The 17,159-nt window shown below is 34.5% G+C and overlaps 1 protein-coding gene across 1 annotated transcript in view; it reads left to right on the top strand.

Annotated features, from left to right (window-relative positions):
• Window positions 1-17,159, top strand: part of Ryk (receptor like tyrosine kinase) — an 83,053-nt gene that overhangs the window by 60,414 nt on the left and 5,480 nt on the right. Inside the window, exons 10-13 of the mRNA XM_026383824.2 lie at window positions 698-767; window positions 5,946-6,078; window positions 7,408-7,517; window positions 7,680-7,839. Coding sequence (XP_026239609.1) covers window positions 698-767; window positions 5,946-6,078; window positions 7,408-7,517; window positions 7,680-7,839 — 473 coding nt within the window. The remainder of the gene's footprint in view (window positions 1-697; window positions 768-5,945; window positions 6,079-7,407; window positions 7,518-7,679; window positions 7,840-17,159) is intronic.

The raw sequence follows: 17,159 nt of genomic DNA, 5'->3' as shown, positions 1-17,159 counted from the left end.
CATGTAGCTAGGTTTCTGTTGATGGATACTTCAGTTGTTATGAGTTTTCCAGTGGGATTGATGATATAATGTGTGTGTTCATTTTGAAATTGTGTTACATGTTGCTTCTCCCACCTACCCAAGGTGCTATTGTTGAACCTGTTTTCACACAGTCTTGCCCAAACTGGCAGACTGAATTTTTGGTCTCTTTAGATCAGACGGGGAAAATCACATCTCCTAGTTTAATTTGCATTTCTTTACTTTGGAGTAAGCCTGAGAGTCATTTTGTAATTTTGTTGGTCATTTGTTTGTTTGTTTTTTTCTTTTCTCAGTAAACTATATATTTAATCCACAGCCTTATTTCAAATTTTTTATACTGTATGAACTATTTAAAGAAGGAGAAAAAAAAGAAATTAGCCCTTTATATGCTGTATGTGTTGTAGTACTTTTCCAGTTAGTTAAATAGCTTTTTTTTTTTTTTTTACTTTATTTATAACTTTCCTGAATCTCTCATTTTTTGGTAAAAATTTATCTGAAAGTTGACCTACTTAGTGAGACTGTACTGCAGTAGAACTTTAGATCTATTTAGTTATACCTGTAACTTAAAATGAAAATTCACCTTGCAGTCCAAGGTAGTTATTTACTAATAGCAAAAATGTATTAGTATAATATATATAGTATTAATTATAATTCAAGACAATTTTTTTTCTTTATATAGATCAGGCTTCTGAAATTCAGGTGACAATGATGCTCACTGAAAGTTGCAAGCTTCGAGGTCTTCATCACAGGTGAGAGCAGAAGCCAACAACATTTCAGTGTTCAGTGTCTAGCCCCAGAGCTATGTTTTTATTTGAAGAACAGTTTATTGAATTCTGAATTGAAAACTTTGGGAATAGTTTTTTTTAAAATATATAAAAGTAAAATACATGCATCAAAGACATTTTACAAACAAAAAGTATGAAGAAGAAAATAGTATGTAAGCCCCTATGAGTAATAATAGTTGAACTTTTCAGAAATTGTGTGTGTGTGTGTGCTTATTTCACTTAAAAAATAGGACAATGGTATAATAGTTTAGAAAGTGTTTTGTTAGGAAATGTTTTAATATACAGAACACCAGCAATAAGAATAATAAATACTAATAAACCTACTTTCTAGGTCCAATGAAATGATAGTTAATATTTCACCATATTTACTTTTTGTGATTGTACATGTGTGTTGTATTTCTATCTAATCTCTAGATATTTCTGTCAATCTATCTATATGTTTCTCTGTGGAAATATTTTATAGTAAGTTAGCCATAAACACTTTTAGTATGTTTCCAGCATACTTTTCAGAAAAAAGGATGTTTTCCTGTATAATCACAACATCATTTTTTCTTTAATGAAGTTAACATGCTTCTTAATTTGATAAAGCAGTGTTTCCAGCTTTTTATGTCAGTAAGTATAGATCCTTGACCTCAATTAAAAAGGCAAAAAAGCTGGGTACAATGGCATATGCCTGTAATCCCAGTGGCTCAGGAGGTGGAGGCTGGAGGATAGAAAGTTCAAAGCCAGCCTCAGCAACTTAGCAAGACCCTAAACAACTTAGTGAGGGCCTGCCTGAAAATAAAAAAGGGCTGGGGATGTGGCTGTGTGGTTGAGTGCTTCTGGGTTCATTCCCCAGTACTAAATAAATAAATAGGCTATATAGTGGTTCCTTGAATGATAATACCATTTTTTATTTAACTAATCCCTTATGTATGATCATTAGGTCATAATATGATTTTTTAAAAGCACTTATGGTTTTATGTGAAGAGCTCTTTTAAAAGCTTCACATTGGTCCTGTTCACAGAGCTATAATGAAAACTTCTACATTCTGAGGAGGACCTTAAATATAGTATCTTAGTGTGTGGCAGTTTCAGTATCAAGGGAAGGTTTTTTTTCTTCTGAAGCATTGTCAGTTTAATTTATCTGCTGTCTGAAAATTTGTCTGCATGTTTAAAAAATAAAACTGAGACCATCCCTATTGGAAGATGTTTATGGACTTCTCAAAAAAGACATACAAAGTGATGTGTGCAAGAGGCATCATGCATTTTAATTTTTGCGAACCTTGGGCAGTTACTTGAATTCTGTTAAAAAGTAAGATAAATGGTAATGAAAGTGAGTCCAGATTTTTGGCATTGTGGTGGAAAACAAAACAAGCCAGCACTAAGTTGACAACTATTTTTCTGTGATTGAATATAAAATAACTATTAGCTTCTGGTCAACCAGAGGTAAATCTCAGTAGCAGAAGAGAAAGAAACAAAGTTGTTTAGGGAGGAAAAAAGCATTTTCCTAGTTTTGAAATTCCAAGATAGAAGTCTCATTAAGTTTATCATATGCCATAGACATTGCCTTTTTAGTTTCATTAAAACTTTTAAAAAATAACTTTTTTAGGGAAAAAAAAAATTAAACTCACAATATTGAGGGACAGTGAAACTGTTCCTTTGAAGGGCTAAAGTCACATAGCTCAAGAATGTTGCCGTCCATTGGCCTGTTTCAGTCCCAGTATAGAACTCATCGTTTGTAGGAATGAATGGACAGATCATCCCTTAGGCCACATTTTTCTAAAAAACACATTTTGTTTCCTTTAGGCTTTTGACAAGAACTGGGAAATGATCGGTTAGAAAGTTCCTTTTTGGCAATGTTGGATGTGCGTGATGTTCTGTTATGCTGACTTTAGGGGAAGCGCCAAAAGTATTTCAATGTGTCATACTAACTTAATACTTCTCTGCCTAGCCAGTATTCTTAAACTGATGAAAGCAAGATCTGTATGACAGTGTGTGGCATGGATAAATGTAAACAAAGCTGGTATTTTCCCAAGAAGCAGTATTATATCCACTGTAGCCCTAAACATGCCTTGGCTGGAAATGTTCAGAGCAGGCATTTGCAGCCTTTCTCTCTCGCATCTTAATTCTGTGAGACTTTGCAGCATCCTACCAGGATGGATTAACAGTCCCAGGATGCCCTTAGGTCATGGCATGGATTGATATTCTGAATTGGGGTTGGTACTGGACAATTCAATGAGTGAGGAAAGGCTTGGTCAGGTTAATTGTTCATCTTGGCTGTAAAGTGATAGCAGAACTCCTGGATAAAATGAACAAAGCACATTGTTAATATGTAGGAAACATTATTCTTTACATTCACTGTAGCAATTAATCTCTCCTTTTTTTTTTTTTTTGTACTGGATTGAACCCAGAAGTGTTTAACCACTGAGCCACATCCCCAGCCTTTTTATTTATTTTTTATTTTGAGATAGGATCTCGCTAAGTTGTTTAGGGCCTTGCTAATTGCTCAAGCAGGCTTTAAACTGGCAATCCTCCTGTCTCAGCCTCCCAAACTGCTGGGATTTCAGGCATGCACCACCATAACTGGCAGTTAATCTCATTTTTAAGGGAAGCCTACTACACTTTTCATTTTGACCCCTGATATTTATAGACTATTCGTATTATAGGTTTTACCAACAAACTCAGTACATTCAGCAAGGAAGGTCACCTGGTTTCAGATTTTACTTTTTTAACTGGTTATGATATGAAATTCTGAATGTTTGGACAGTCTGTGATTAGAATTGTACAAATACTAAAATATTTCTCACTTCTTTTTCTACTGGAATTTGTGAGAATAATTTTTATCATAAGTTAAAATACCTGAATGGATAAAAGATAACAAGCTTTTAACAACTTTAGAGAGTGCCTTGTTTAAATGTACTCTTGAGCTCTTTCCCCTTGTGACTTGATTCCCCTGTGTTGGCCTGAGTACCTGATGGCAAGCACTTGTGTGGCATGAGTACCTCACAGCTCTCACTTTGCAGGTGCATTCAGCAAGCCTGAGAGCTGAAGGCAGTTCTTGTGTAAGCCCAATGGACTCTATATACCATTCCTCCACCTTCCCTGTATACCTCCTCTGCTCTTATCTACTCTTAGAGATTTTGGGCTTTCCCATTTATCCTCTTTTTCTTTGTAAAATGGGCAGAATAAAGAGCAGCCATTTATACTTTGAAAGCTATTATCTTTCCCATGGTGATAGAATAAGATTTGACTTCTTCCAGCATAGATACAATGCTATTGATTTCTGCTAAATATATTTCAGTTACAAAGAAAGGAACAAAGAGGTACTCTTGGGGTTAAAGAGATGGGGCAACTCATCATATTCATCCTAAATTATGTTGTACTCAGGTTAATCCTGAATGTAAACCTGTAGTCATTTCAGAGTTCGTGGGAGCTAGTAGAAAGGAGGCTCTGTAGTCTTTCCTGTAGTCTTTTTTCCCTGGGAGGAAATGTTCAAGGGAAAGCGTAAGTTTTAGAATCAGCTGAAGACCTGAATTTCTTTTCTTCATTTATGCGCTCTTTCTTGTCCTACAGGTTACCTAACTCTTCTTCCCTGAAGTGGGTTTCTTTGCCAATGAAGTGGGCTAATGATTGCTGCCACTCTTCTGCTCTAATGCAAACAGAAGACTTTTTAGAGGTCACCTCTTACAGGTCCACCCATCTCTGAGCCCTCATTTTCCCAGTTCCTCAGTGTCAGTGCTTTCCCTCTTAGTAACTCCTAAAAATCCAAGTGGAACCCACAGCTTTGCCACTTGGTCACTAGTGGTCATAACAGAATTTTATGACTGGTTTTAGAAGTGATGCATTCTAAATTGAGACAATTTTTAGGAAATAAAAGCAAGGTAGAGATTGTCTATAGTTCCATAAGTGAAAGACAGCACCTTTTAACTTTTGGTGTATTCCTGCCCAGTTATTTTTTTCTCTATAGCTGTAATTACTCTTTAAACATGTGAATTTTGTTATCTTGTTTTCCTATAAGATTTTACTCATATTCTCATTATATCTCTTTGTGATCATTTTATTGTTACATGTCATCCAATTGTTTTTTCATTACTTTTGGGCATTCAAGTTGTTTTCAACTTTTTACTCCTACTATTCGTTCATGTAATTTTTTTATTCATGTATTTTTTTTTATGTTTGATCTTATTATCAAACATCCTTAGAAACAGAATTTACTAAGTTAAGGAGTAGAAATGATTTTAAGGCTATTGTGTGTGTTTTTGTTTCAAATACTTACTAAACATCTGTTTTATATGGCACAGAATATAAAGCATTGAATATAAAAATTAAGATTCCACAATAGTTAATGCCTTTTAGGAATTTTCAGCTAATTATGTAAAAAAGTTTCATAGCCTTGGAAAAAATTAGCAATTATTTCCAGATACCAGAGAAAGAAGTACCATTATGCAGTAGGATAAAACTTGTGTGTGTGTGTGTGTGTGTGTGTGTGTGTGTGTGTTTATGCCATAGAAATTAAAATAAGAACAAGATTGTCTGCTCCATGCTTGGCTTTATTTTGCACATCAAAGCAACTATTTATGGTTGTTGAGGTCCCTGTGTTTTAAGAGTGAAAACTAAGGCAAAGAGAGAAGGAGAGAGTCCCTCCAGATACTAAATGAGAAACCTGGTTTTCAGAAATCTAAGTCCCATGTGATGCAGTAAGTTCTTGCATTTGTAGCAATTTCAGACTCTTAAATATCTTTCAGTTATTATATTCTTGTCCACATAATATAATGGGCCTTGTTTTTTTGTTTTTTCTTTTTTTAAGTGTGATGATGGAATAAGTGTAATATGATCAAAATATACTCATGAACAAATCATTTTTTAGGTGTCTTTGAGTACCCTTTGATTTAATGTGGCTAGTTATGTCTTCAAAGAATCCAGTATATTGGAAACAACTAGAGTTTATTTCTCTAACAAAAAGTGCATATATGGGGAATGTTTTAAGTCTGGTTGAAAAACATAGGGCTTTTATAATTTTATATTTTTAATGATAATCATGTTTCTAAATATATTTGGGATTTTGCTTTATTTTAGATGACCTTTATTACTTTTTATTTAAAATAAGCCCCTAAAGTTTAGATTTCATGTGTTTTTCTCCCAATTTCTTATTATTTTATAGAAATCTTCTTCCTATTACTCATGTGTGTATAGAAGAAGGAGAAAAGCCCATGGTGATACTACCTTACATGAATTGGGGGAATCTTAAATTGTTTTTACGGCAGTGCAAATTAGTAGAAGCCAATAACCCACAGGTGAGAAATTTGCCCAAATACTTACTACTTACGAGTAGTTTCTGATAATATCTTTGAAGGTAGATGTTAATATTCTTACACATAAGTTGTTTAAAGGTCTGCAAAGGGAAATTCAAAACGATATTTAAAATGTGTTGATTTAGAGGATAATTCCTATCCTGAAGTGTATACTTGGCCGATGCTTATGTTTTTCTTGGTATTTTTGTTGTGTGTTTATTCATAATTACCTTGAACTCTCTGCAGCACCATCTCAGTCATTTTCCCAATAACTCTTTGAAGGCCCTGTCCTGAATCTCCCTTCTAGGAAAGGAAACAGAATTAACAGAGCCATTTTGGTCCATATTGTACCAAAAGTTGGTGATGACTAGAGGTCTTGATTATGGGAGAAAATTAGGTATATTCTTAATATGATTGGCTGTAAGACATCAGTCAGCTAAGAATTTCTTGTTATTGCTTATGTACTAGCTGTGAAGCATTTGGTCAGATTCTAAACATATTATAGTAGAAGTGGCAATAAAGCCTTTTAGTTTTGCTGTGTGCTGTGTTTTGTAGACTTATTAAGTTTGGTTTTAAGATACATAATAATTTAGTTCATTGCAATTGCTATGAGAAAATGGATTTTAAAACAACATTTGAGTATTTGGCTTAGTTTGTAAATTGATGGGATTAAAGCAGTGATTCCCAACTAAGTGGTTAGAGACTGGTTCAGCAGCATCACCTAAGGAAGAACTTCATTCCTCAGACCATAATTCTGGCATACTAGAGAAGCATATCAGAAGATAGTTGTAGACTTGTATTAGTTTGAAAATGATCTCCAGGGGATAACATCCAAATTAAAACTGCTGTTTTAAAAGAAAGAACAAATTCTTAAATAAAAGCATTTGCAATATTATCTTGAGAATCAACATTCATTGAACAGATGTTTACTGAGCAGCTACTGTATGTACTGGATGTCAGGGAGATAAATCTAACAGATGAGAGGAGCCAGTTAAGTAAATGTTAAGTCATAAACAGAATAAGGACTGTGCTTGATATAAGCACATTATAGGGAGCTATATGAACATACTTTTGGTCTGGAAATTTTTTTAAATTATTTTTTTATTTATATATGACAGCAGAATGCATTATAATTCTTATTACACATATAGAGCACAATTTTTCATATCTCTGTTGTATACTAAATATATTCACACCAATTCAGTTTTTAAAACTCATTGTATAGGTGTAAAGAAATATTTATGGGTGGAATAGGATTGTGGAATAAACTGTGCACCTACCTTTTTAAGTTTTGTGCTATCTGCAAACCTTGTCATTTTTCTGTTCCTACAGGCAATTTCTCAACAAGACCTGGTACACATGGCTATTCAGATTGCCTGTGGGATGAGCTACCTGGCCAGAAGGGAAGTCATCCATAAAGATCTGGCTGCTAGAAACTGCGTGTAGGTGCCATGAACTCATCACTGTCACTTGATGAATAGTCCTCTCTGGATTTGGGATTCTCCTGGGAGTCACAGTGGGACTTATGTTTTATTTAAGGATAACAACGTTCAATACTTTTTAATTCCCTGATTACATTTGATGTTTGTGTTTTCACTTTTCAGCATTGATGACACGCTCCAAGTTAAGATCACAGACAATGCCCTCTCCAGAGACTTGTTCCCAATGGACTATCATTGCTTGGGGGACAATGAAAACAGGCCTGTTCGATGGATGGCTCTTGAAAGTCTGGTTAACAATGAGTTCTCTAGTGCTAGTGATGTGGTAAGTGTTGGGTATTTCCAGTTACCAATAAAATGGAGAAGACCCATTCTGTTTTACAGTGTTTTTTTTTTTTTTTTTTTTTTAAATTGGGCTTACTGTATCATTGTCTCTTGCATCTCAAGATTTTTATTTTATGATGTAGGATTAGTCTTTTACTTCTGAGTTTTATATGCTTTAAGGATTTGTCTTTTTAAAAAAAATTTCAATTTATTTATTCTAATTTGTTATACATGACAGCAGAATACATTTCAATTCATAGTACTCTTATAGAGCACAATTTTTCACGTTGTACACAAAGTAGAGTCACACCATTCATACATGTACTTAAGATAATGATGTCCATCTCATTCCACCGTCTTTCATACTCCCATTCCCCATCCTTTTCCCTCCCTCCCTTTTTCCCTGTCTAAAGTTTCTCCATTGCTCCCATGCTCCCCGCTCCTATCCCCATTTATGGATCAGCATCCACATATCAGAGAAAACATTTGGCATTTGGTATTTTGGGATTGGCTTATTTCACTTAGCATAATATTCTCCAACTCCATCCATTTACCTGCAAATGCCATAATTTTATTCTCTTTTAATGTTGAGTAATATTCCATTGGGTATATATTCCATAGTTTCTTTATCAGTTCATCTGCTGAAGGGCATCTAGTGGTTGGTTCCACAATTTAGCTATTGTGAATTGTGCTCCTGTAAACATTGATGTGGCAGTGTCGCTGTGGTATGCTGTTTTTAAGTCCTTTGGGTATAAACCGGGGAGTGGAATAGCTGGGTCAAATGGTGGTTTCGTTTCAAGTTTTCCAAGGAATCTCTATATTGCTTTTCATATTGGTTGCACCAATTTACTGTGCCACCAGCAATATATGAGTGCGCCAACACTTATTGTTATTTGTATTCTTAATAGCTTCCATTCTGACTAGAGTGAGACGAAATCTTAGAGTAGTTTTGATTTGTGTTTCTCTAAATGCCATAGATGTTGAAAATTTTTTCATGTATTTGTTGATTGATTGTATATCATTTTCTAAGAAGTGTCTGTTCAGTTTCTTGGCCCATTTATTGATTGGGTTATTTGTTTTTTTGGTGGTGTTTTTGAGTTCTTTGTGTATCCTAGATTAGTGCTCTATCTTATGTGCATGTGGTAAAAATTTGCTCCTATTCTGTAGGCTTCTCTATTCACCTCACTGATTGTTTCTTTTGCTAAGAAGCTTTTCAGTTTGAATCCATTCCATTTATTGATTCTTGATTTTATTTCTTGCACTATAGGAGTCCTATTAAGGAAGTTGCAGACTAATCTGACATGATGAACATTAGGGCCTGCTTTTTCTTCTGTCAGGCGCAGGGTCTGTGGTTTAATTCCTAGGTCCTTGATACACTTTGAGTTGAGTTTTATGCATGGTGAGAGATAGGGGTTTAATTTCATTTTGTTGCATATGGATTTCCAGTTTTCCCAGCACCATTTGTTGAAGAAGCTATCTTCTATGTTTGTTTTTGGTGCCCTTTGTCTAGTATGAGATAACTGGGTTTGTCTCTGTGTCCTCTATTCTGTACCATTGGTCTACAAGTCTGTTTTGGTGCCAATACCATGCCGTTTTTGTTACTGTTGCTCTGTAGTATAGTTTAAGGTCTGGTATAGTGATGCCACTTGCTTCACTTTTCTTACTAAAGATTGCCAGATGAATTTCACGATTGCTTTTTCTATGAGGAATGTCATTGGGATTTTGATTGGAATTGCATTAAATCTGTATAGTGCTTTTGGTAGTTTTCATTGTAGAGGTCTTTCACCTCTTTTGTTAATTCCCAAGTTTTTTTTCTTTTTAGGCTATTATAAATGGGGTAGTTTTCCTAGTTTCTCCTCGGAGGATTTTGACTGATGTACAGAAAGGTCTTTAATTTATGGGTGTTGATTTTATATTCTGCTACTTTGCTGAATTCATGTATTAGTTGTATAGTTCTAGAAGTTTTCTTTCTTTTTTTTTAAGTTCTTTTTAAAAAATTTTTAATTTTTATTTTTTGGCAGTGCTGGGGATTGAACCCCAGGCCTTGTGCATGCAAGGCAAACACTCTACCAACTGAGCTAATATCCCCAGCCCCAGTTCTACAAGTTTTCTGGTGGAATTTTTTGCATCTTCTAGGTATAGAATCATGTCAACAAATAGTGATAGTATCAGTTCTTCTTTTCCTATCCATATTCCTTTAATTTCTTTTGTCTAATTGCTCTAGCCAGTGTTTCAAGAACCATGTTAAGTAGAAATGGTGAAAGAGGGCCCCCCTGTCTTGTTCCAGTGTTTAGAAGGAATACCTTCAATTTTTCTCCATTTAGAATGATGTTGGCCTTGAGCTTAGCGTAGATAGATTTTACAATGTTGAGATATGTTCCTGTTATCCCTAGTTTTTCTAGTGTTTTGAACATGAAGGGGTGCTGCATTTTGTTGAATAAGGATTTATCTTTTAATGTATATTACTGAACACTGATTAATTAGTTACATAAATCAGTTTATACTTTTTTCTTCAGTGTATTAATTTTCCTGGCCTCTGTGACAAATCATCACAACCTTCGTGGCTTAAACAACAGAGATTTATTTTCCCACTGTTCAGTTCTGGAGGCTAAACAGATGTAGACAGGGACTGCCCCCAGAGACTCTGTACTTGTGTTCATTTGCTGTGCATGAATTATTTACTTAGTTTTTTCTGAACATTATTTTCTGTTCATTAAGGTCTTTCATTGTTAATATCTTTAAAATACTTTGTTTTTACTTAATTTAAAACCAAGTATAGTCTAAAAAAACTTACCTGACACTTAAAGTGGGTAGAATAAATAAGAGTGATTAGGAGAAGGAATATTACCTGCTTCAAGAAGCAGCTGCAGAGGTTAACATAAGATTGAAACCTGCTTCGTGTTGTCTACAGCCTCACCTAGCCAGTGGAGCACGAGGCATGTCAGGGAGTAGGAAGTAGTGTGGTGAGTAAATCTATCCCAGTTCTTAGATACTGAACCTTATTCAGCCTGTACAGTAGTGGGAAACTAATCCCCGTATGTTTTTCCAGAGCTTTGGTAATAAAATAAAATTCTTTCTTAACATCTAGAAGTTAAACTTCCAAGTAAATCAATATAGATGTCTAAAGAGAACCTGGGCTTTTTGGAGGCTGGGGGTGGGGCCAATATACAGCTGCTATATTTAATGACAGTAAGAACCAATTGTACTTTTTGATAAGGTACTTGTTTTTTGAGTTGCCAAGTCTTTCTTTAGAAATTCTGGAGTCTAGCTGAAATTGTTCACTAGTTACTATATTAAGCAAAGCTGTTTTCAATGTGAAACATGGGCTTAAATTTGGTTTTAGAACCATTTTAAGACATCAGTTGAATTAGAGCTGTGTGGTTTTCAAATCTATTTTAGTAGTAAAGCCTGCAGCTAAACATTTTTTGAATGCAAAAAAAGTAAAAGAAACTTTTCTCAATGTTTACTTTAAAAATATCATTCCATACTTTATTTAAAATACAAATTTGCTCATCTCTTTAGAATGTTATTGTTTTTTCCAGTGGTTGATTTAAAAATGGTATGATTTTGTTACTCATTGAGTTATTATATAGTTGCCTTAGTTTAAATGAGATGGCAGTTGTAGTGAACCCAAAACTATTTGTTGGACAGGAAAAGAAGATATTTCTTAGATGACAAATGATAAGTGTTTCATATAATTTAAAGATGTAACTTCAGGAGATTGGGATTTTTTTTTTTAATTCTCTTAGAAAAAGGAATATTGGCAGCTAATATCTCAGAGGGGAATGGTAAGATGGCTAGGAGCACTGTTGGTTGCACAGTAGAGAATCCCAAAATATGTATTAATGTATTTGTTTTTTTCTGTGTACATACTTCATTGTATAATTAAGCAGCAATAGGATTTTTATGTGGTGCTAAGGATTGAACCCAGTGCCTCACACGTGCTAGGTGAGTCCTCTACCACTGATTCACAACCACAACCCCAATAATAGGATTCTTAAATAACATATATGATCAAATATTTTCCAGGAACTTCCAAGTAAAAATTAAACTACATGATACCCTTTCAACAAATAAGACTAGAATTAATTATATCTGTCTAAGCAGAGGGGATAACATCTCTTAAGCTGGATATACTGTTCAGTTTTAGCTGGTATGTCCATATTGAGGATATGATTTAGTTAAGCTGAACCTTTCAAAATCATACTTAGAATTAGTTATTTTTATTGTAATATTTTAAAAATTTTATAAGCGTTCAAACGTTTTAATGTCAGAATCTGCCTTTGTAATAATGTAGTTATCTGAAAGGTTTTGTTGCTGCTTCTTTATTTGACAACTTTATTTTTAAAAACATTATTTGTAAACATCACCATGAATTTATCGGTGAGCAACTTGACAGAATTCTTTAAACTCATAATTGCTTTCAGTATATCTTGGCTGAACTTACATGAAACTGTGTGACCTAAATTTTTCTGAGCTGTATTTAGTTAGCACCTTATGGTAAGAATAACCCTTGATTTACATTTAATATTGTTAACTCCTAAGGTTTTCAAATTTTCCCTTTTCAGATTTTTACAGATTCATTTCATGTACACAACCAATATCTCCTATAAATATTTTTTGCCTTGAATAATAGGGATTGAAAGGACTAGTTGGATCTTTCTGTTTCTATAACTATGATGTGATTGATTATTAGTATAAAAATTCCTCTCTTTTGGGGGATTATATATTTTTGAATTCTTAAAATAGGTATAAAGCACAAATATTGAGGATTGCATTTTAATATTTGGATTGAAAATGTTAACATTTCAATGAACATAATCATTATTATTCTCATTGCCACTTCCTTTATGAGTTGAGTTGGGGATTTAAAAGCTGCATATGGTATCCTTTTTTTGAGATGACCAACTTTTGCAGTCATATGCAAAATAAACTCCCACCATAGTTTTTGCACATGTAAAATAGGTACTTTTAATGGTAAGTGTAGCATCCAACTAATGGTATTAGTGTCTTAGAGCATTTTCTAACTCCTTTAAAAGATCTGTAACATTTTAAAAATATTTTTTTAGTTGTCAATGGATCTTTTTATTTTATTTACTTATATGTGGTGCTGAGGATCCAACCCAGGGCTTCACACATGACAGGCAAGTGCTCTACCACTGGGTCTCAACTCCAGCCCAAGATCTGTAACATTTTTGCATCTCTGTAGTTAAAAATTCTATGTGGTTTGTTCAGAAGTATGTTAATATTTTCTATCTTAAAAATAATACTTTGCAGCTGGGAGACTGAGGCAGGAGGATAGCGAGTACAAAGCCATCCTCAGCAAAGGCAAGGCGCTAAGCAACTCAGTAAAACCCTGTCTCTAAATAAAATACAAAAAAAAATAAATAAATAGGGCTAGGGATGTGGCTCAATGGTAGAGTGCCCCTGAATTCAATCTAGTACCATACACACTGCCCCTACCCCTCGACCCTGCTAAAACACCTTTGTGTCTCTGGGCTTTGTTTTCATATTTTTTACTGAAAGGATTAAATATTTCAATGTGTCAAGATTCTCGTGATGTTAACATCAGCTTTTAACTGTTGAGCTTAGGAAATATGCACTGCTAGATTTGACTAGTTGTGAATATCTTTCTAATATTATGCCAAGATATGACGCCATCATAGGCATTCTTAAGAATGTCTGGATATTGTTTTTATTCTGTTTTCATCAGATGTAGGCACCACCATAGTTTTTTTAATGAGTTTCTTTTCCTTTATTAGAAAATAGATTTCTTGATTTATGTCTTCTTTGAATTATTCAGCTAATTATGGTAGTTAATATAATTCTGCCATTAACATACTACCTCCTATGAAGAGATTAAATGCAATCAGGAATGCACAGTTAAAAGTTCTTTCTTGTAGGTTTTCTTGTTTTTGTAGTATTATATTGTGTTTTAAAAGCATTTTCATGGGAAAAACAAGTTAAGGAAATGGCTTTCATGCTAATCTTGACAGCATGCTTTATGGCAGTGAGGAGATCTTTTCTAATTAGGACATTTGAATAGTTTTTAGGGTTCAAAGCAAAATGTGCTTCTCATGCCTTTATTTATTTTGTGGATGTTAGTGATTACCTAAAAGGGGGACATCTGTAAAGTTATGCAGAATCTGCATCATATTATATGCATGTTGCTTCATTTTTGTTCCTGTTTGCCCAGTGCTGTGGAAAGTCATCATCTTGACCTGAGCAGACTTGATCGAGAGGCCTTCACATTTATAAAATACCCGTGAAGGAGGTGATAACTACTGTGGTGTCAAAGAGAAAGAGTTATCAGAGGATGCTTATTATTTTTAAAAGTACAGAAACTTTTTATATTACTTCTTCTTTATTAATTGTACAGCAATGCTTAGATTCCTAATAATTACCTGTTTCCTTTATGGTTGCAGGTTTTATGTATCAACGATCTTAGACTATAGTTTAAGTATGAAGTTCACATTAAGAAAAATTAATATAATATTAAAATTAGAGGTGGAAAGATCATTTCAGACCTTAGTTTAGGAAATATTTAAGATTTAACATTATTGGTATTAAGAAGATATTGCTTTGTTTTTATTAACTAGTGTTATTTTCATCATCCTGATAATGAGGAATACATGAATTTTACTTCAGGAGTATTTAATATATTTTCAGAGGTGTACACTTGCTGTCTAGTGACCAAGTAGTTGCTCTGGGTATATTTTCAGTAATTGGTTCTGCTTCAGGATATTATAGGATCTTATAGACATCTCCTTCTCTCTCTCTTTTGTTCTTTTAGAACCTTCTCTTTATCATTCTGTTTGATGTTCCTGTCAGATAGCCCTCTGTTCTAATGGAACAGTGATTAAGCATCTGTATAGTAGAGAGAAGTGTCATAAATAACTCATGTGGGTGATGTCCTGGTAGGCAGCCAAATATTGGCTTCTCTGTCTTTTCTAATCACAGATCCTAGGACAGATCCGTAGCAGAAGTTATCTCTTTTTAGTCATGTATGATACCCTGTGCTTAAAGATTGAGGTACTGTCTTAGTGCATTCAGGCTGTCATAATAAGTTATCATAGACTGTGTGAGTTAAGCAACCAACATTTATTTCTCATAGTTTTAGAGTCTGGGAATTTCAAGATCTAGACATCAGCAGATTAAGTGTCTGATAAGGGTTCCTTTCCAGGTTCAGAACATTTATTTTTTTTTCTCTGTGTCCTTACATGGCATAAGGAACAAGGGTTTGGGGTTTCTCTTATGGGAGTACTAACCTCATTCATGAGATCTCTACCTTTGTGACCTGATCTCTTCCTTCTGATTCCAGCTCCTAAATTCCATCATGTTGGGGTTAGTATTTAAAAGTATGAATTTGGGGGAGACATAAATATTCAGTCCATTATGTTATGTCACTGGTCCCCCAAAATTCATCTTTCTCACATGTAGAATGTACCTATCCCCACCCGCCAACAACCCTCAAAGTCTAAACTCATTCCAGCACCAGAACTGAAGTCTAAAATCCAAAGCCTCATTTAAGAATCATCTAAATTAGATATGAGTGAGCTTTAAGGTGCAAATTATTCTGAGGCAGTTTCTTCTCTGGATCTGAACCTTTGAAGTCAAACAAGTTCAGGCTTCTGAAATACAGTGGTAGCACAGGTTAGGATAGACATATCCATCCCAAAAGGGAGAGATGGGTAACAGGTCCTAATAATTCAAAAACCTAACAGGGCTAACAGCATAAACCTTATAATTTGAGAATATTTCTCTTGAGCTCAATACTTTGCTTTCCAGGTCTAGTGGGGTGGCAACATCACCCCCCCCAGCTGAGCAGGTAGGCTCCAGTGGCTCTCTGCCAGGGCCCCACAGGCAGGACAGGGCAGGAGGACATAATTCATCTTACTAATTTTCCTTTTAATGTTTTCACACCACAGTTGACCTGAAACCAAAAGAAAGTGAATCTGTGGGTAAGGGTGCTGTACTAAAATCAAGTATTAAGCTACTAAAGAAATAAAATGGAAATCTCTTAAATTCAGTAGCTCCAATTTTATTTAATACTACATTAAAAAGGAAAAAAGAATTCTTACTTTTAGACAAGCCACATTAATATATATTCTTAGTAGGAAAATATATTTTGTATCCTATATCTTAAGAAAGCTATAGAATAACTCAAATTGAGGGGAGAGGAATATGACAAATAAAAAATTGCTATTCTGTAAGTGTTCTTTAAATGGACATAGCTGCAGACTCTCATAAAATTCTGGAAAAAGCATCTTGACCTTATTTCCGCCATTCCAGCTACGTCAAACAGAAGTAAATTATAGAATAAGTCTGTCTACATTTTAAATAATTTAGTTATCAAAAGATTTTAAAGAACAAGTTTTTCACAAATCATCCCTGTACCATTTGGTCTTGATTTTCCTTTTTTAAGGTTAGTTTGCCAGCATGTAATTAATCACTTTTATTGGTTTTTAAGAAAATGAAACTGCAGTGTACCCTTTGGCTTGATTTTTTTTTTTTAATGTTGTTTAAGTGTTGCAGTAAGTAATAGGAGAATCTTAGGTGACTGTTTAGTGATAATAATGTGGTTAAAACATGTGAAAGAAGTAATTTATTAAAGTCAGCTTATCCATATCACATTCCTGTGTATAAGTCCAGACCTCAGACTCCACCAGCACAATTGTCAGAGTCCCTGTTTGTTAGTAGAGCATTTATTCCCTGTGTACAAAGGGGCAGTTCTACTTTTCACCATTTCCCATCATTTCTTTCTCCAAAATCTGGCTTGAATTATTTTTTCCCTTCCCCACAGTTCTTCCATAATCAGTGAATGAGAACAAACCTACCTTATCTCAGGAAGAAAGAATGGGAACACCCTTCCAGGCAGCTTCACTTCCTTGGGCTCTGTTCCATGTGTGTAGTACATTGCCTTCTCTGTGGAAATTGGACACAATTTAAAAAATTAAGCATTGTATTTACTAATCACCATCAGTATTAAGATTTCTTATAGAGTAGATATTTATTTATTTATGGTACCAGGGATTGAACCCAGAGGAACTTAACCACTGAGCCACATCATAGCCCTTTTTATTTTTTATTTTGAGACAGGGTTTCACTAAGTTGGTTAAGGCCTCACTTAGCTGCTGGAGCTGACTTTGAACTTGTGATCCTCTTGCCTCAGCCTCCCGAGTTGTTGGGATTATAGGCATGTGCCACCACTCCTGTCTTGAGTAGGGTTCTTAAGATAGGTAAATACCTGGATGTGTGCAGGCTCTGCCATTTAATTTTTTTATTGACTCAAAATCACTTTTACATTGTGTGTGTGTGTGT

The sequence above is a fragment of the Urocitellus parryii genome, chromosome 2 (genome assembly GCF_045843805.1).
Source record: "Urocitellus parryii isolate mUroPar1 chromosome 2, mUroPar1.hap1, whole genome shotgun sequence".
In the NCBI taxonomy this organism is placed as follows: Eukaryota; Metazoa; Chordata; class Mammalia; order Rodentia; family Sciuridae; genus Urocitellus; species Urocitellus parryii.
The sequence above is the reverse complement of the archived record's forward strand: the minus strand, read 5'-3'. Positions and strand labels throughout refer to the sequence as shown.